The 20,812-nt window shown below is 38.1% G+C and overlaps 1 protein-coding gene, 1 long non-coding RNA gene and 2 pseudogenes across 2 annotated transcripts; 2 read left to right on the forward strand and 2 right to left on the reverse strand.

Annotated features, from left to right (window-relative positions):
* Positions 1-529: 529 nt before the first annotated feature.
* LOC130502310 (protein argonaute 5-like) lies at positions 530-10,404 on the reverse strand. Its single transcript, XM_056997082.1, has 22 exons — positions 10,254-10,404; positions 10,063-10,182; positions 9,844-9,995; positions 5,641-5,768; positions 5,414-5,550; positions 5,213-5,325; positions 4,834-4,914; positions 4,631-4,722; positions 4,411-4,540; positions 4,188-4,325; positions 3,215-3,319; positions 3,043-3,123; positions 2,828-2,947; positions 2,607-2,739; positions 2,441-2,525; positions 2,212-2,332; positions 2,005-2,135; positions 1,838-1,900; positions 1,282-1,472; positions 1,131-1,204; positions 950-1,044; positions 530-872 (listed from the first exon to the last, which is right to left on the reverse strand). The coding sequence occupies exons 1-22, from the start codon at positions 10,402-10,404 to the stop codon at positions 716-718; spliced, it is 2,598 nt and encodes an 865-aa protein (XP_056853062.1). The 3' UTR covers positions 530-715.
* Positions 5,605-13,221, reverse strand: LOC130502311 (uncharacterized; annotated as a pseudogene).
* Positions 13,222-13,818: 597 nt separating this feature from the next.
* Positions 13,819-15,818, forward strand: LOC130502313 (uncharacterized; annotated as a pseudogene).
* A 636-nt stretch (positions 15,819-16,454) lies between these two features.
* On the forward strand, positions 16,455-18,960 carry LOC130502314 (uncharacterized). Its single transcript, XR_008940217.1, has 3 exons — positions 16,455-16,825; positions 17,173-18,734; positions 18,851-18,960. It is a non-coding gene; the product is annotated as an uncharacterized LOC130502314 (long non-coding RNA).
* Positions 18,961-20,812: the final 1,852 nt, after the last annotated feature.

Here is a 20,812-nt window from a genome sequence, read left to right on the forward strand (position 1 = left end):
GGAAGAGTTGTCATCGTGTGAATATGATCTTAATCAGCAGTTTTTAAATTGTGTTATTGGAAGATACCTTCATGGCAACTTATAGATTCAATGGGAGGTTGAATGAGGAGCTAGAGTATCGCACATAACTACTTTGACACCATCATGAAGCTGCAACGGTATCTCGTTAACAATATGCAGTGACCAAACTATTTCTCCCGTTTGAGCTGCACATTTAATATACACATGTAGTCACTACTAACCAGGACCGCTGAACTCTCCTTCTGACCTAGAAGGTTGCCGTCTTAATAATTCTTGTGGTCGTGGACTTTATCTAATTTGGGCATGTGTTTTAATGTGTTGTGAGGTAGGCCTGCCGATATGTGAATCTTGATTATAGTAAAAATGAAAATTACCACGTTTAGCTTATTAAAACACGAACCAGCGGATCACATTTAAAGATTGTTTTTCTTCTTCTTGTATATAAGTATGATTTGGTCAGAATATGTTAAAACTCAACATTTAAAGAGTTTTAACTCTTACGAGGATATATAAACAGGTAGATGTTCCATATCTATACTATTAAAAGCATATGTAACAGTAGGTGCGAAAACAAAACAAAAAAGAGTGAAATTTGGGGCATAGAGTTTTTTTTTGGACTAAAAATTTGGGGCATAGAGTTTCGGCCACCATTTATCTTATGCTATGTTTTTTTATTTCCTCGTCCTTCCAAACATTAGCAAAAGTACATCTTCTCTTTCACTTCATCTTTCACTGTCGGAAGATGCACAGCAGACATTTCATCCTCCACGTAGTAGCGTGCTCTAAACGCAGCCAAATGGGCGTAGAAGACAGGGGTGACAAGCGAGACAGAATTGGTAGTCTTGGCAAACCTGCATATTTGTTGTGAGGTATTAGACAGATTTCATTTGAAGTTAACGTATACAAAATGAAAGGTTATGTTGCTTACGTGTAGCAAAGGTCGTTAGTAAGCCTTTGCAAATCATCAGCAGAAAATTTGTTCTCGTCCAAGAGAACATGGTAATGGGTAGATCTGTTTGTACCCTGAGACATTTAAAACCCAAACAAAGTTTATAGTTTTGATGATGAGACAAAAAAAAATTATAATTGGTGGGACAGATTATCATTACCATCACACCTGCGTGGCTGTTCAAAAAGAAATCAAACTGGCGCGGGTGACAAATAACTGTGTCAACTACAGTACCTACGAAGGAAATGCAAATAAGTTAAAAAGTGAGACAAAAAAATTTAATTGAATAAAAGAGTAGAGTGTGAGCAAACCTGGAAGAACATTGCCAGTAGCAGCATCCTTCTTATCCGCTTGAGCAGGAAACAACCGCGTGTGGTGTCTTTTCTGGACAAGCACAAAGGTTATCTTTGGACGAAAATCCTCTATAGACGAACAAGCTTTGCGTATAGCCTGTAGCTCAAAACGCAACACGTCCCCAAACTGTGTTTCCCCTACCCCGTCACTGCAGCAAGCGATAATTACCATTAGGGATCTTATATATAATGTTTAAGCATGGTGCGACCATACAAAAAATGAACCCATCCCTATTCTAGCTCTATCCCTACTTTAGCATTAATAGTTTACACATGAAGGGCTGAGCCAGGGTTAGCACATTTCATATTATTCTTTTAAAGTACAAAAGATAAGATTGTGATACAGGATTGGAGATAACTCCATACATTTATGGGCTATTTTGTTCAATCGTATTTTAGGTCTATCTCAAAAACCAGGGTTAGGGTTAAAGATTTTAGTACATGGTTAGGGCTAACCTTGCTAGATTATTTTAACATGCCTAATTTACAATTAGCATAAAAAATGTTGACTTACCGGAAGAAGATGAGTCTTCCAGGTCTTTGATTTGTCTTTCTAATGAATGCTAAGAGATGGTCCCTGCAATTAGTTTTTTTTTTTCGGTGGTCTGAGATAACGAAAGGAAACCAACTAACTAACAATAGAGATTTATGATATGACCATATATTTTTTTTTGTTATTACCTTATCATTCCAGTGTGTTCTCCTTGGCCGTCCAACTTATACAGGTCCTCGATAATTTCACGTCTTCCAGTCTGAGCAGAAACCAATGCTCGGTATGTGCTTATCTCAGGCCAGTCCATGGAAGCAACAACCTGTGGTTATATAAAAAAAAAGTGAGAGATAATACTTGTGAAGGTAGATACAAGTAAAATAACTAAGCATTCATACCGCAGCGAGAGAAGATTGTTCGGCCTTTGTTGGATGCGTGACGTCAGCACCGAAGATTATTGTTGGCGTGTCTTGTACCATCGAGATGTGTTTGTCAAGAACATAGTTTTTCCCCCCCAGCCTGTACAGAAAACCTTTAATTAACAAAAGAAAATTACAAATTTGGTAACAAGAAAGAGAGAGACGGCAAACCTTGATATTGATCTTCAAGGCTAGCGAGGGGAGAAACAAGTGTGGTCGCTCAAGTATCGTTCCTGGCCGAATACACTGCGAGACAATGCCCAGCTCTGTCTCACATATCTTTTTGATCTTTCCTGCAAAAGAATAATGAGACGTTGAAACCAGATTTGCATTAATTAACATAGAATTAAAGACCAACCAATTTGCAAACTTACCATATGATCCAGTCATATCAGGCAATATCACAATCAAAAGTTGGAGGTCAGCTGTCTTTTTGTGGATCTCTCGCAGTGCGTCCTCAATCTTTTCAGGATCATAAGAGATGATTTGAGTAATATGTTGGATATGCTGGTATCAAGGTACAAAAGTCAGTTAGTGACTCGTTTGAATATAAACAAATCGTGTGGCAGATACCAAAAGGATTAAAAATCCATACCATTCCTAAATCTCTGCACATCTTAGTCAATTCTTGACAGAATTTTGTGGCTGAAATAGGGCTAAGCGTTGAGAAATTTACACAAGTCCATCTAGTTACACTTGCTCCATTGATCATTTTCTTAAACAAAGAAAACACAAAGGTAGATGTAAGAGAAGATACCAAGAAACATAAAAGCATATTTTTGGATTAGTTACAAGGGCATACAGTTTTACCTTTTTAAACATGTTCCATTTTCCCTCATTTGGAGTCACGGTTATTTCTTCACTGATATTATAAAAATTAAGGAATTTCAACTGTCAACAAGACAAAAACAACATCGTGAGGAACATCGAAAGATTGTACAATAAAAGAAAATCAATTGCGATAACAGTGAGAGAAAATAACCGTCGGAGGAGGAAGCACACGAGCCTCGATCGAGGTTAAGTCATCAGACACTGATATCTTCTTGTTCACAAGCTTTAACGCCTGTTCTTTATCAATCCTAATCATCTGGACATTAAAAAAAAAAAAATTCCTTAGAGTTGTATAAGGACAGAGCCAGGGCTAGGCCTGGGCATAAAATCCGGAACCCGAAATCCGAACCGAACCCGAACCAAAAAAACCGACCCGTTATCCGACCCGAAATGTAAAAATACCCGAACGGGTCTTGTAGGGTGGTATAAAAAATATCCGAACCCGAAGTGTTATTAACCGAACCCGAACGGGTAAACCAAAAACCCAAAACTAATAGTTAATATAAATGTTTTGAAATATATATAAGTATTTTAGTTATTAAATTTAATGTTCGTGGTAATATGATATATAATAATAAATATTAACAATATTAAAAATATTTTAAGTACACAATTAGTTATAAATAAGTAATTTATAATTTGTTCATTGGAATAACAAGTCTACTCTCTATAATATAATGTATATTGTTTACAAATAATGTTTGTTTTCATGCTTGATTTAACATTTTATTGTTATTTTAACAATTTTATGTTTTTCTTTAAGTTTATGTTTTTTTACTTTGGTTATATCCGAACCGAACCGATATAACCCGAATCAGAATGATATATGGTTACTTTATGGGTTTTAAGATGATATATAATTTTTAACCGAACCCGAAGTGTTATTATCCGAACCCGACTCGTACTAATGTAATTTTACTATGGGATCTAGGAGCGTAAACCCGAAAACCTGAAAATCCGGAAAACCCGATCCGAACGCCAACGGATACCCGAACGCCAACGGATACCCGAACGCCCAGATCTTACTTCTCATGATATTTTGGGCTTTAATGGCCCACAATAAGTTTGAGTCGGCCATTAAGAGGAAATTGTGGTAAATGCGATAAAAAAAATACACAACTTACCGTTTGTATCATACTCTCTCTCCTGCCAGGCGTTATGACAGAAGCACTTCGGAAATTCTTCGCTTGCTCTCGACTAAGACGGAATGCCTGCTCACTAAGACGTTGTGTGTACGGCTGGCCACTAGCTATACGGCAGAACTGCAAAAACCACGAGAACGACATTTACAAAAATTGTAAAGAATGATGAGCAAATAAGTTAAACGTTTGAATCGAAAACTCTTACCTCCATAGGCACGTATTCACCAGCCCCAATTTGGATTGCAGGAAGATGTAGATAAGTCACTTTACGCTTATATTGTTTACGAAAAAAGTCCACGAATCTCACTTCACTGCCTCTTTTAGCTAATTTGAATCTGAAAAAAACAGATAAAAGCTTATAAGAAATTATTTAAAGCACCATTCAAAAAAAAAAACTATTTAAAGAAAAATGGTTGGAAACTTACGTGAGCAGACCGATGGGATCAAACGAAAGTCCTTTAATAACTGCCTTCTTTGCTGCAGGCAGGCCCGGCTTAGATAAATTATAGTCCCTGTGCTAAAATATTTTGTTTCTCATAAATTACAATATCATTTCTCTAAATACAAATGAGGACCCTAATTTCTATAAGAATTTTTGAAAAAAAAAATGGACCCTGTGCTTGTGCACCTTGGGCACACCCCAAGAGCCGGCACTGGCTGCAGGCAAATACGTCAGCTCAATTTCCAAACCAGTAATGAGTTTTTCCACCTATCAAGTATCAAGATAACAATATATAATATAAGTAATTTGGATCTGGGTCTTTTTTTTTGATCGAAGGATCTGGGTCTTTTAAAGCCCATTTTTCCATACATATTGTTGTTCTATAAGTAGTTTAAAAATATCTGTGACAAAAAAATAGTTTTAAAATATTTAAATCTTAGCGTATATAAATTTTATTGTTCAAAATAATTAATGATAAGTTAAAACTTATATTTTAGGAACATTCATAATATCAGTAAACTAAATGATTGAACAGTAATTGAATGAATTGAGTAAAAATAAGTACCTTGGAACGTTCTTGATAAGTGAGTGCCTTGGCAGGGACGCAAATGTTAACGAATTGGTTGCTGATAAATTGAGTCAAATGGATTGGTTGATGGCAGCATTTGGTCATTACATCTGGAATCCACAAAAACAATATTAAATTCTCAAAAATAAAATAAAAAGAATAAAGAAAAGAAAGAAAAACTTAATAAACAAGTCTTACCTGCATTTAGATACAACCCATCTTGGGTGACCCTTAATGATCTAAACAAACCTCGACTCAGTTGGATACCCGTTCCGAGATTAATATGAAGCTCGTTTGAAGGAAATCCAAAAAAGTACTTCCCAGAGAGGGAATAGCTGTAAAGCATGGAATTTTGATTATCTATAAGAACTAAAAGTCTAAGAAATTTTAGTTTGATATAAAAAAGAGAATCTATCTAAACATACCTTTCACGTGCCGTTTTCTTGAGCAAATTGCGAAGCATGCGTAGTGTCTTCTTAACGGTATGGTTTTCTTCATGACCAGAGTTATTGATGAATGTTGCCAACTCTGAAAGACCAGTGTTTGTTGAATCCTGAGACATATTGAACCAACCAAGAGATTTGGTGTTAGATTATTGTAATTTTGTGCCTATAAATCAATTATTAGTGTTAATAAAGAACTGATTAACCAAAACAGAGAAATAAACACTTACAATGGTAACTTGAAAATGATTCGATCGTATTGTTGTCCGCTCCCCAATATAACCATAATCGGGCCTTCCGGGAATCTGCGTAACGGATGAAGTACCAGGAACTGATTAACTAATAATTAATAACTAATAAACCAGGTTGAGTATAGTGTGTGACTCCACATAAACCAGGTTCAAATTAGGTTTGGTATTTTAACCTGGACCCGAAGATCCGACCCGGAACCGGTCCGAAAATACCCGACCTGAACCCGTACCGAAAGTTTACAAGTATTTTTTGGGTCTAAATTTCTTTTATCCGAATAGGCTTGGACCCAAAGAGAACCGACCTGATACGCCCAAAATCGGGAGGATGGCTTTGGCCGGATGTTGGATATGAACCGAGAAGGCGAAGGCACTTCTGGAACTGGGATGGATTGATAGGATCGTCAAGAGGTGCGGAATGACTCTTGATATACCAACGATCTAAGGCTAACCACCAAAGAAGGGATGAATGTGTTGGCTAACCACCAAACAACACACAAAGATGATTGGCTGACCACCAAATCAACAAGCCGGTTCACACCGATGAACTAGCTAAGAACTCTCTCTCTCACTCAGAGAATAGAAACAAAAATGAAACCAAAATGAACTGATTTTTATTCATGAAATGGATTACATATTTATAGTAGAATGAGTCAAAGAAAGACATAAATAATTGTGGAAAACTAGAAGCATAGAAAACACAAACAAAGACTAAGACTAAAGACTTTTGTAGAACCGAGAAGTTGAATTTTGACTAGTCTTTGAAGAAATCAATGCAGGCCACGACTTTGACTCCTTTTCTTGATATTTCTTGATGCAAATGGGCAGGAGACCATCAGGAAAGGCCTGGTCGAATTTGGTGTAAAACGGACCCAAATTGAATTTGTTATGAATTTTTCGGTGGGCCGAAAAAGGCTCATTTCGCCCAGTAGCTAAACCAGCTCCTTCTTCAGTGTCACATAGCTCATTCAGCTTCAAGTTAGTGTCACTTAGCTCATCCAGCTCCATAGTAGTGTCACTTATCTCACTCAGCTCATCTAGCTCCAAAGTAGTGTCACGATCTGATGGAAAAATCTCGGTTGGATCAAGCTGGTCGACATGATCACCATCATGGGCTATGTCCGTGAACCAAAAAGGACGGTGCTCGATTTTGGTTCTATCATACTCTCCCTCTTCAAAAAGATTTGTCCTCAAATCTGAATCATTAAAAGGAAAAGGATTATAAGCAAAAGGATTATAATCAACACAAAGCTCATTATGAATATGGTCCAACTTTTGAATGGACAAAGATACTTCCTTTTCTGGTTCGATTTCAACGTTCTTCAAGGTCACCAACGGTTTCTGTTTGTGGCACTTGTTAGCATAATGGCCGACCTTATGGCATTTGAAGCACCTGGTAGAAAGAGCTTTGCTTGTGGGTTTCACAGCTTTGCTTTTATCAAAAGAAATATCATTAGTTTTCAAATCAGAATTTGAGAGATAAGAAGACTTACATTGCTGTTTTGGTGCTGCAGAAGTGTTGGTGTTTTTCTTCCTTTTGAGTTGTCGGACAGCATGAATCGCCTTATGCAACATCTTCTCCAAACTGGCATAAGTCTGAATCTCATTCTGATCAAACACATCATGGCTGCTTCTCTTGGTTTTGGTGAAGGGACGATCACCACTTCTGACCCACTTCTCAACATCGGACCTGTTATGTCTCTTCCTTTTCTGCACAAAATCAAACCTATTAGCAGCAAACTGTTTTTTTTTTCTAAAAATTGATTGCTCTTTTTCCGAAACAGTTTTAAAAGGAAAGAAGATATCATCTTGTAGTGGTTTTGATTTCTTGAGAAGTCCAAACATCCTGAAACACTTAACAAACGTTAGCACAAAAATATCCTCACACTCTCAAAGTGTTTAGCTCACGATTTTTAGGTGATCACTCAGAGTTCTTTCTACTGGTTCAAAGGATGATAGGCAGTCAAAATTCAGCAATCAAAAACCCAAAACAAACTTTGTGGAAAAAGAAAAGAAATGAAGATGAAGAGATTTTTTTTTGTTTTGTGTGGATCCGCCTTAACTGTCCTAAGGCTGGGTTTCTCTTCAGCCAGCAGGATTACTCTTCCACCACTCCAAGTGATTCAAGCCAATCTTTTACTTTTTTCTTTTTTTTCTTTTTTTTCTTTTTTTTCTTTTTTTTCTTTTTTTTCTTTTTTTTCTTTTTTCTGATTTTTTTTTTTTTTTTAATTGGCGATCACAAGGGAGTAAAGGAACAGCCCGGATCCAAAAAGAAATAAGAAATGATGAAGAGATGAGAAGGTGAAAAGAAGATAGAAAACAAACCAGCCAAAGTGGCTCTGATACCAAATGATAGACCCAAAATCGGGAAGGATGGCTTTGGCCGGATGTTGGATATGAACCGAGAAGGCGAAGGCACTTCTGGAACTGGGATGGATTGATAGGATCGTCAAGAGGTGCGGAATGACTCTTGATATACCAACGATCTAAGGCTAACCACCAAAGAAGGGATGAATGTGTTGGCTAACCACCAAACAACACACAAAGATGATTGGCTGACCACCAAATCAACAAGCCGGTTCACACCGATGAACTAGCTAAGAACTCTCTCTCTCACTCAGAGAATAGAAACAAAAATGAAACCAAAATGAACTGATTTTTATTCATGAAATGGATTACATATTTATAGTAGAATGAGTCAAAGAAAGACATAAATAATTGTGGAAAACTAGAAGCATAGAAAACACAAACAAAGACTAAGACTAAAGACTTTTGTAGAACCGAGAAGTTGAATTTTGACTAGTCTTTGAAGAAATCAATGCAGGCCACGACTTTGACTCCTTTTCTTGATATTTCTTGATGCAAATGGGCAGGAGACCATCAGGAAAGGCCTGGTCGAATTTGGTGTAAAACGGACCCAAATTGAATTTGTTATGAATTTTTCGGTGGGCCGAAAAAGGCTCATTTCGCCCAGTAGCTAAACCAGCTCCTTCTTCAGTGTCACATAGCTCATTCAGCTTCAAGTTAGTGTCACTTAGCTCATCCAGCTCCATAGTAGTGTCACTTATCTCACTCAGCTCATCTAGCTCCAAAGTAGTGTCACGATCTGATGGAAAAATCTCGGTTGGATCAAGCTGGTCGACATGATCACCATCATGGGCTATGTCCGTGAACCAAAAAGGACGGTGCTCGATTTTGGTTCTATCACGACCCGAATAGACCTAGATCCGAAAAGAACCGATTTGTACCCGATTTAGAAACATGTATATTTAATATTATGATTTTTTGCGTTCTGTTTTATATATATATATATATTATTTTTTTATTTAGTTGAAATATCTTTTGTTAACAATATTTATTATTATTTTGTAACATTTTTAAGTAATATGAAGCTTTAAAATATAAATTTTGAGTTTAAAAATGTTTTATGTTAATTATTAATAGTTTAATTTAAGTTATTTTGTAAATATTAGATATATATAACAAATATTAATTAAATTTGAGTAAGTTTGGATATGTCATGTATTTTTCAGATTCTAAAAATCCGAACTCGATCTGGACACAAAAAATTACGGATATTTTACAAGTATTAGAATTATAGACCCGAACCAATTTGGACCCGACAAAACCCGACCCAGACCCGACAAGACTCAACCCGGAACCGACCCAAAAAATTACAGGTTTCTATATGGGTCTAAATTTCCAGGACTCGAAGAATCCGAACCCGATAGGACCCGACCCGACCCCGACCCGAGGACCCAGATACCCTAATTCAAATACCAGCTATGACACCCTATATTGTTTATTTCATTAAAAAAAACTAATAAATCAAATATTAGTGTTAATTAGTGAACTGATTAACCAAAATAAGTGAATATCAGTGCTAGAAGAAAAACGATTGTACTGATTAGCAAAAAAAAAAAAAAAAAAAGCTTACCATGCGTTTTTCTTCTTCGGACCTTTGTTTCACCTCAACCTCTGTTTCTTCGGACCTCTCGGCCAAGTCTGCTCCGACAAAATCCTCGAGATGGCTAGATGGATCCTCGTTCAACCTCTGATTCGTCGTCGTCTTCTCTTTTCCGACGTGATCTGCATATATAAATCGTTTCAGCAACAACCAAAAGAGTTCTTATGAGCTGTACGGAAATGTCTGCACCTCCTCCGACTGTTTGAATATTTACTCCGGCCAAGTCTGCTCCGACAAAATCCTCGAGATGGCTAGATGGATCCTCGTTCAACCTCTGATTCGTCGTCGTCTTCTCTTTTCCAACGTGATCTGCATATAGAAAATCGTTTAAGCAACAACCAAAAGAGTTCCTTGAGCTGTACGGAAATTAATGTCTGTACCTCCTACGACTGTTTGAATATTTACTCCGGCCAAGTCTGCTCCGACAAAATCCTCGAGATGGCTAGATGGATCCTCGTTCGACCTCTGATTCGTCGTCGTCTTCTCTTTGTGTTTTTCTTCTTCAAACCGCTTCACCTCCGATTTTTTCATCGTTATTTTCTTTCGTCTCTTCGGTGCACCTTGATCTCTTTCTCTTAACTTTTTCTTCCTTCTCTTTGTCTTTTTCTTGCCAAGGAATGAAAAGTGAGAGCGAGCTCAATCTGCGCAGAGCACACTGCAGAATAAAGCGATCGGGGCGTTTGCGCTCTCTCTCCTCTACTGCTGCATTTATTAAGAAAATGACAAAAAAAGTTGGTGGTTCAATATAACCGCTTGATTTCGGTTAATACTATTTTCGACCCCTCTGTTTTATTTATTTATTAAATCACAAACTTTGATTTCCGTTAATACTATTTTCGACCCCTCTATTTTATTTATTTATTAAATCACAAACAAATTAGTGACAATTTTCTTATTATATGTGTTTATGGATATTAGTAAACATGATAATGTATATGTATGATGTATATCTGTAAAGTACTTTGAAACGAGGATACACGATCCTTTGATATATGCGTAAGTTTGGCTTGATTTGGCTTAAATGCCACGTAGGAGTACTACAGTCTAAAGACATTCCATCATATGCATATGATTTTTACAAGGTTTTTTTGTTACATTATATTGAAATTTTTATATTTTATTTTACTTCATATTATAATTTGTGACTGTTGTTACTTAGTAATATCTTTTAATGGTTTGGATTGTTTTTACTTAAATGCATACATATATGATTTTCTAAAACATAAATAAAACTTTTTAATTACAGCAATATTGGAGGAGTAATATGCAATTTGTGATTTTCTGATTCTTTGTACGTACAATGGAGCAGAAAAGATCAAAGGAGGCTAGCTTTTTTTCTTAGCTTACAGTTTGCAGTAAATATCTTTTTCAGTCATTACTATTTTTTGATCCCTCCGTTTTATTTATTTATTAAATCACAAACAAATTAGTGACCATTAGCATGACATTTTTAATTAGGAGAAAGCCCAATTTTCTTATTATATGTGTTTATGGGATATTTAAAAAAAAATCTGTAAAATACTTTGAAACGAGGATACACGATCCTTTGATATATGCGTAAGTTTGGCTTGATTTGGCTTAAATGCCACGTAGGAGTACTACAGTCTAAAGACATTCCATCATATGCATATGATTTTTACAAGGTTTTTTTGTTACATTATATTGAAATTTTTATATTTTATTTTACTTCATATTATAATTTGTGACTGTTGTTACTTAGTAATATCTTTTAATGGTTTGGATTGTTTTTACTTAAATGCATACACATATGATTTTCTAAAACATAAATGAAACTTTTTAATTACAACAATATTGAAGGAGTAATATGCAATTTGTGATTTTCTGATTCTTTGTACGTACAATGGAGCAGAAAAGATCAAAGGAGGCTAGCTTTTTTTCTTAGCTTACAGTTTGCAGTAAATATATTTTTCAGTCATTACTATTTTTTGATCCCTCCGTTTTATTTATTTATTAAATCACAAACAAATTAGTGACCATTAGCATGACATTTTTTAATTAGGAGAAAGCCCAATTTTCTTATTATATGTGTTTATGGGATGTTTAAAAAAAAAATCTGTAAAATACTTTGAAACGAGGATACACGATCCTTTGATATATGCGTAAGTTTGGCTTGATTCGGCTTAAATGCATCATACGAGAGTCTGCAAAAGAGGTTAATTTCGCGTCTCTGCTACAGGTCGTGTTTTTAGTGGTTACTTTATATATCTTCGTGTCTATCGCGTTATTGAGTACTAGTCTTGTTCTCGTGCTACGCACGAGCATATTTTTTGCTTACAAATAAGAGCAATTTTCAGTTTAATTTATATAATTAAAACTACATGCATAAAACAACTTTTATTTGTATGAAAAGAAGAGGATAGAAAACAAACCATTAACACTCAGCCGCTATAAAAGATAACCTCAGCCGCTAGATTTCATGACCCATTTTGACTCAGATCCAACGGTCCATATTCCTCAAGGGTCTTCAACAGGTGGGCCCCTTTTCTTCTCCCTCTCGCCGTACACTCTCTCTCCTTCAAGCGCCAGAGCCACCGCCCGTAATCTCTTTGCGGAGAACTCCACCTCTTCCATATACAACGGAAAGTATGCTTATGGCGTTTTCTCTCCCCCTCCCGACCAATCTCGCCATCACCGCACCGCCACCATGGCCGGCACCGTCATCGCGTGACCACGAACCTCCGCCGCGCCTTCCACCGTCGTGTACATGAGCTCAAGCGCAGCCAAAAGCTAATGCGCGTTCCACCGCGGAGATCTCTAGTCCCATCGCAGTTTCCACCATCGCTCGGGACAGAGCGCGAGTAGGATCTTGGTGACGTATTCGGACGGCGGGTCGGGTACGACGACTCGCTTGAGCAGCTGAGCGAGGAACTTGTCGAATTCGGAGACGGATGCGAGGTGAAGCTCCGGGAGAGGCGCCGAAGGAGGAGATGGAAGTGTAACGGTGGATGGAGTTTGGTCAACGTGATGTGGGAAACGCCACTGAGTAAAGCTTTGAGAAGTGGAGGTCGATGAGGATGAAGCGGTGGTAGTTGGCTTACGGAGAGGTTTCTTGTGAGGAGAAGTAGAGCTGAGGACGGACTGTGTGCAGCGGCGGAAGAAACCAAAGGAGAACAGAGGACGAGGTGGCGCGTGCGGTTTCGCTTTCTGGTTTCCTTTCATCATCGCTGGAATGATTGGTGAACATGGAGTGAAGCGAAGTGTCTCGGTCTCTTTTTAAACAGTCCGAAAAATAATCGTTTCGCAACCAAATTTGTCAGGCGTTACACTTGTCCTCTCCCTAATATTATCACTCGTATACTAAACAATATAATTACTATCATTATTACCAAGCTTAACCTGAAATGAGTAAATCTATAATAAGCTTCAAAATTTCAAGATTGTGGTTAAGCCAACTTAGTTGAAGATAACCCCCAAAGAATGGTAGTACAGTCTCAGCATTATTGATATTTTTAATTCTATTATATTTGTTATCACAATTTCATAATTCAATTGGATTTGCTCCTTACTTGTTAAAGTTTGAATCTCTCAGATGGTTTCACTTGGTGTACACTGCAAGAGTACTGAAGTCGTATAATATTTTGTGTCCATTTTTTTTCTTAAAGAATTATTTTTAAGATTATGCATTAACTTTCATTCAAATATGAAACCATTAATCTTGCAATGGTGAGAAATAAAAACTAAGCCAATCTGTATAAACATAAAATAAAATACATATTAATACGGAGAACTTTAAAAGCAAAAATATTTTTAAAAGTAATAATTCAGTTCAGCGTTTTAAAACGTGGATCAGGATTTCTAGGAGTCGGAAGGCGAATACTTATTAAATACTAAGGGCTCAATTGCAATTTCTAGAAGTCCAAACCTCTCTCTCTCTCTCTCTCTCTCTCTCTCTCTCTCTATCCTCGGTGACCATGTCGAATCTCACACTTACTTGTGCTCTTCCTCTCCACTTTATTATTCTCATCCTCCTTCGCTTTCCAATCAGACGAGCTCCTCCGGAGTTTGGTCTCGAGTTACCACAGATTCGCCGCCGAAGCAGACTCCGAGTATCCGTAGACGGTACTCGGATCCTGATCTGGACTCCAAGATCCAATTCACCCTCGAACATGCCTTCGGAGACTCTGATTTCTCCTCCGCCGGTACTTTCTCCGCTCGCCTCAAGACTTGGAGCCACGGTGGTCAGGTATACTCTCTTTTCACCTTCATCGATCGATCGATCGTAGATATTTTCAATTACATAGAGAGAGAGTTTAGAGAATCAGAGATTTTGGTGAAGAACTCAAATTGATTTTGCTAACTAACCATAATAAATCTTGTCGGATGCAGACACTAACGAAACTGCGCTTCTCTAGGAATGAGTTTTCTAATGCCTTTAAAGTAAGTAAAATCTCCTACTTTGGGTTTTTGTTTTGAAAAAAAAACGCAACGAGTAAAATCATTGTCTTTGTTCTGTAGAATCTGCTGAAGGGAGATGACTTTTATAGAATAAGACTCCCATCTAATGTTGTTAGTCCACCTGGGAGAGAGTATGTGATTCCATCAGTGAGAGCTGTAAGTTCACTTCTTTTCACCTTTTTTTTTTTTTTTTTTGAATCTTTGATCTCAAGTAGTCAGGTTTGCATTGCATGCAGTTGATATCATCATCTTACTGCCAAAAAGCTTCTTATAATAACACCATTCACATTGTTTTAGTTGTTTTTAGTGTCAAATAGATTTTTCTTTTGAGTGATTGGTGCCTGCTTGAGCTCAGCTCTCAGCCTCCTACTAGGTTAATCTTGTTGCAGTTTTTTACAGATATTAACCATTCTCTGGTACTTCTTTGAGATAAGATTACTTCTGTAGTTCCGTTTCAATTTTTTTAGTTATTTTATGATCATAAATCCAAACCCTTTGTTAACTTTGAATGATTAAAACCTAGAAACGTTTCATTGACATTATCTGTTTCCCTCTGATCGATGTATCTGGTTTTATTACAGAGATGTCTTGTCTTCCACGGGATGGTTTGGATGAGCATATTGTTAATTCGTTATACACATGGTAACGTATTCTTTTGGTATCAGTTTCTTACAGTTTAGGTTTCAGCGTTGCGTGACAATTAGTTTGTCGCTATTCACACTTTCCTACTCATCAATTTCAGGATGGTGCCAACATTTTGGCAGTCAGTTACGGCTCTCCTGGAGCGTGTCCGTATCCTCGACAGTTGAAATTTGTAAGTAACACATGTTGTCCAATTGTTTCTTTAGTTTCACTTTCAGAATTAAAGTTTATATTTTTTGGCATGCTTGGCTTAGTAAGTACTCTTCTAAGAACTGAAACCACCTATCTACTGTTGTTTACTGAACCTGGTTCTTAGAATGGTAGAAGGGTATTGATTTAGAGTGTCTGATAAAAAAAAAATTTGTGTTTAATATAGCCAGGAAAATGGACATTTAACTCCCACACTATCTTGAAGAGTAGTGAGCAGGCACCAAGGTAGAAACATCAGTTCGTGTACATCTATTTTTATGAACTAACCAAATGATTTTGAGTTATTGACATACACATAAACTCCTTATTTTGGTAACTTGTCTTTATGCAGAACTCCGATATTATTACAGTGGATGTACCTGATACCACTTGGACTCATAGTGATGAATACAAGCGAGTAACATGGCGGAAGAACAAACTCCGGGGTCTCAAGGGCAAGCACCAGCAGCGATTCAGCGCGGTTCCGCACCCAGGAGAAGATGATGATTCCTTTCTCAATTTCTTATAAACATGATTTTTTTTTTTAATACTTATATATCTGTTGTGGAGCTATGTCACTGGAACAACATGCATTCGTAGGCTAGTTATTGTAACGACCAGACTATCCAGCCGGTGTTATGACTACTAGCTTAACATTGTTATTTGATTTTACATGTGATAAATAATTTTAGACTTCACTGTTTGAAGAGTTAAAAGATTTCATAGTGGCCTGATTCAGGTTTTATATTATATATTTTCTAAATAACATTTTGAAACCATGGTTAATGTGTTGTCAAGGCTAAATACTTCAAAATACCTCAAAATAATGTTCTTTGTCATATATATATCGCATTCAAAATCGAAACTCACAATGCATTGTTGAGGGAAATAAACAACTGAGTAAATTAATATTCTTTGTTAGGACATTAGGAGAGTGTAAAGAGAAACTGAAGAATGTTGGGAGGCACGCAAAAACATTAGTTTGTAAACCTCACACATCAAAGGTTGTTGTAGGCTCGTCATGCCTTTGCATATCCACTGTAAATTGGTATGCTAGGTATGGCAACATCTACCGAACAAAAGATGGGGAAAAGAAGACTGCTTCAGGTGCATCCGATGTTCTCGGTGACCGTCCTTTCAGTCAGAGGGTTCTTCTCACCTTCGAGGAGGAGAAAAAGCTCCCTTACAAGACTCATCACAATAACACTCTTTTACATCAATTTTTTTTTGTCAAATCTAATCCTAAGGATACAACCAGATGCAAAGAAAATACATTGGTCTCTCAGATTTTCAATTTATGAAAAAAAAAGGAAGAAAATCCTAAGCAAAAGTGGAGGGAAAGGACTACGATATGATAATAATATAGTAAATGATCACTTTACCGTCACAGATCGTCATTACCCGGAAAAAAAATTCATTGTTTCTCGATATGCGCATGTGCTTTTAGAGTAAAGCCCCCGAAAAATAGATTAAAACCTGTTTCTTTTTCGTCTTTGTCTCCACCACTTTTCACATCCAAAACTAAACCCTTGTTTGTTCCACCTTCTTGTTTCACTGTTGTGTTTCTTCGTTTTCCCCTCTACCGAATCCACAATGCGAATCTCTGAATCGGACTCGTTGATATCTCGGCATCTCTCTCTCTCGATTTTCCCGTTCTATCCATTCGTTTCTCCGTCCGATCCGGCCAGGCTTTCAAATTTTCCAGGTAAGGCCATCATCATGTGTTCGGTGTTCCGTTTCTTTTCTTCTGATTTAGAGTTTTGATTTTCTTCTTCGTATTACCTACGCTTTAATTTTTTTCATCAGTTAGAATTTTGATTTTGACAATTTGTGATTCTCTCACCGGATTTTTGGCAATTAGGTTCTGTTAATATTAGAGAGATACTATATAGATCTCTCATTAACTATCGTATATACTGATTCCTCTGTTTTAGGAATGTTAGTTAATATCTAAACTTAGTCTCCAAGACTACCTTTGTATATAATCTCCTATTGTACATTGAGTTCAATATATTAAATACAATCTTAACAGTTAATCTCTGGGAAACACAGTATGCTGGAGCGTTGAAGAAGAGGAGGGCTTTCAGTTAAATGGGTGTTGTGCAACTCTATCCAGCGAACCTGGTCTGGAGGATGGTGTAACCGAGATGAAGAACAAGAACACGGTAAATGTGGTTAAGCCGATTGATACAGAAAAGAAAACAGTGACAAACATGATGATTTCTCTGTGGAAGAGAAGGGAGATAGATCTAAGCAAGTGAGGTTGACAACATGGGTGATTGTTTTGTTGATGAGGTGAAAGCAGGGAATGCTCTTCTCTGTCTGTGGCAAATGATTACAGAAAAGAGATTGACAAACAATGGTGTGGCTGTGGAAAAAGGAAAGAAAGGGAGGCAAAAGTAGTGATGGCTTTTCTGTTAAGAAGAAGCTACTACGTGAGCTTGTGGAATTTCCTGGTGCCTAAGGAGACTCATGGAAAAGAGGACGGCCTCGGAAGCTGCAGATTAGCAGTCAGTCTGATGGTAACGAGGACAAAGTTATTTGCGTTAAGGAGAAGCAAGATCTAGGGAATGAGCAATGGGCGGAACCTAATAAGATTCTAGGAGTCAGTCAGGTTGAGATTCGGGTGGGTAGATCATACGATGAAAATGGGCCACATAATGAAGAGCTAAAAGTCAAACGTAAGCGGGGAAAGTTACCGGCTGAGAATGTCAGACTGTGAGCATGGGAGCACCCTGTTAACGTTGGAACAGAGTAACTCTATTGAGATGATTCCAGGAGGAGACCAAAGCGTAACTGTGGAGGCAGGGCTAAGAGACATGACTTTGACGGAGGCGATTGCAGGAGGGGAAGGAAGCGTGGAAGACCTCCAACACCAAAGACGAAGAAGAAACCTGGGGAGACTGATTGTAAAGCAATGAAGCCTTGTGAGAGTTCCTCAATGTCACGGGACAACAAACCCTCAAGTGATGGCGAAATGAGGATTGGAGAACAAAAGCAAAATAATGATAGGAAGACGATCTTTATTAGAATCCAAGAAAAAGCAAGCTTAGTTTGAGTTACTTCTAGCTGCTGGTTGGACAGTTGAATACAGGCCCCGTAACGGCGGGAAGACGTAGCACAACGCTGCTGTTTATGTGAATCCCCACTGGTCAGTGACCAAAGCTTATGAAGTCTATAAAGTAAATTCTAGATCAAGCAGACTCTGTTCTTGGGTTACTGCCAGAAGAGGACCTTGACCTTTTAAGGAGAAAAGCTCAGAAGAAACGGAGCGATACAGGTAAGCCAAAGGTCAAAGAACCGCAAGGACACATATACTAATGAAGATATGGTCTCGAAAGAGAAAAAGCGCAGAAGAAACGAAAAGGGTCACACAGCTTAGAAAGAAGTTTGGTTTCAGTCCGGAAAATAAAGAGGGAAGAAAAACATAATAGAAAGCTGCGGTGCTTTGTCAGCTCGCAGTTCTTTGTCGGATGCAGATTCCAACGAGAATGGGTACATTTTGTTTGAAGGGAAACGCACCATGCTGGGATGGATGATTGATTCAGCCATTGTGCCACTTAACGGGAAAGTTCACTGCGAAAACACTGAAGAAGGAATAATCACAAAAGAAGGTATATTCGATGCAACTGCTGTGATGAAGTATTCTCGGTTCTCGATTTTGAAGTTCATTCTGGAATAAGCAAAGCGAAACAGTGCTTAAAGGGTTCCATGATGTGGATTTTGGTAGTGGAGATCAAAATGATGATACATGTGCTATATGCGGGGACGCGGGAGATCTTAACTGCTGTGATGGTTGCCCGTCAACTTTCCATCAGAGCTGCCTGGGCATTAAAGTAAGTTTCCAAATATTTATTCTAAGAAAGTTTCTTTTAATCAACGAATTTGTCTTTTGTTCCAGAATCATTTTGATAGAGTTTGAACTTTCGATTCTCTGTAAACTCAATCACTCCTTCTTATTGATTCAACGAGAACGACGATAACAATGAATACACTTTGTATCAAGAATCAATCGAGATATCGCTGGCTTAACCCAGACGATAATCTCCTCAAGTCACTGCGACTCAATCGAAAATACAAAGCTAGACTTCACGAACTACACAACAAAGTATTTAACAAACGTAACAGACATAACGGCAAACCCTCTAAACGAGATAGAGTCTTTCCAATCCTTTCAATCTTCATTTAAATCTGCCACGTCATTCTCTTCTCGCGCCTCCGCCTCAACTTCTTGAGTCTTCTTCCTCCTCACGTAACGATGCATAGGCTTATCAATACCCCCGTTTCGAAACTCAGCTTGTCCTCAAGCGCAAAGTCTGGAAACTGAGAGCGAAAGTCCCCACATAACACCCAAGCGTTCTCTGATGGTGGAAGAGATTTCCACTTAACCAGTAACTCCAAGCTCCCTTTATCGTTGTAACGCGTTTCCAACACCTCCTCCGGAAGAATCACAAGATCGTCTAGACCCGACGGTAGAGGAAGAACCTGATGATGAACTCCCAACACTGCTTTTAACTGCAAGACGTGAAAGACGGCGTGTATCTTCGCCTCTGGAGGTAAAGCCAAACGATAAGCCGCTTTGCCAATGCGTTCCAGAACCTCATACGGACCGAAGTACTTTGCAGAAAGCTTCTTGCAAACCCGACGAGCCACAGACTGTTGACAGTACGGTTGGAGCTTCAAGTACACTCGATCCCACCTGAAACTCTACATCACGTCTGTGCTTGTCGGCGTTGTTCTTTATCAGCTGTTGAGCATGAACCAGATGTTGCTTAACATCGACAAGCAGGGCATCTCTTTCCAGTAACAACCTTTCCAAATCAGCATTGTTTGTCGAACCCAACTCATATCGTAGCAACGATGGAGGCTCGCGTCCATAGACAACTCGAAATGGAGACGTCTTGAGAGAAGTGTGATATGAGGTATTATACCACAACTCTGCCCAACATAAGAAACGAGACCATGTTCGAGGATGAGATGACGCGAAGCAACAGAGGTATGTCTCAAGGCATCTGTTTAAGACCTCTGTTTGTCCATCCGTTTGGGGATGGAAGACCGTACTGAACTTCAGAGTAGTTTCAGCTAGACAGAAAAGCTCCTTCCAGAAGGTACTGAGAAATTTTTTGTCTCGGTCTGAGACAATGGATTTTGGAAATCCATGTAAGCGAACTATCTCAGTGATGAACTTCTTGGCTACGTCGACTGCAGTAAATGGATGTTTGAGTCCAATGAAGTGTGAGTATTTGCTCAAACGATCCACTACCACAAAGATAACATTGTAACCATTTGAAGTAGGTAAACCCTCCACGAAGTCCATTGACAAATCTTCCCATATAGCCACTGGAATCGGTAGGGGATGTAGCAACCCCGCTGGACACAGTGTCGAGTACTTGTGTGTCTGACAAACATGACACGCAGATACATACTGTTGGATTGTCGTTAACATGCCTGTCCAATGAAACCATCTCTGAACTCTTTTTAGCGTTTTAAGAACTCCAGAATGTCCTCCTTGTAATCCATCATGACATTCTTTAAGAATTGTCTCAATGAAAGTGGAGTCTTTTGGTATCACTAGACGAGATTTGAACCATAATTTCTCCTCCTTCACTGTATAATCTCGCATCTCGCTGTCCCCTTTCTGAACCCTCTGTATCTGTCTCTGTATCTCATGTGAATTGCGTATCTCAGAATA

Source organism: Raphanus sativus, unplaced genomic scaffold, assembly GCF_000801105.2.
Source record: "Raphanus sativus cultivar WK10039 unplaced genomic scaffold, ASM80110v3 Scaffold0499, whole genome shotgun sequence".
In the NCBI taxonomy this organism is placed as follows: domain Eukaryota; kingdom Viridiplantae; phylum Streptophyta; class Magnoliopsida; order Brassicales; family Brassicaceae; genus Raphanus; species Raphanus sativus.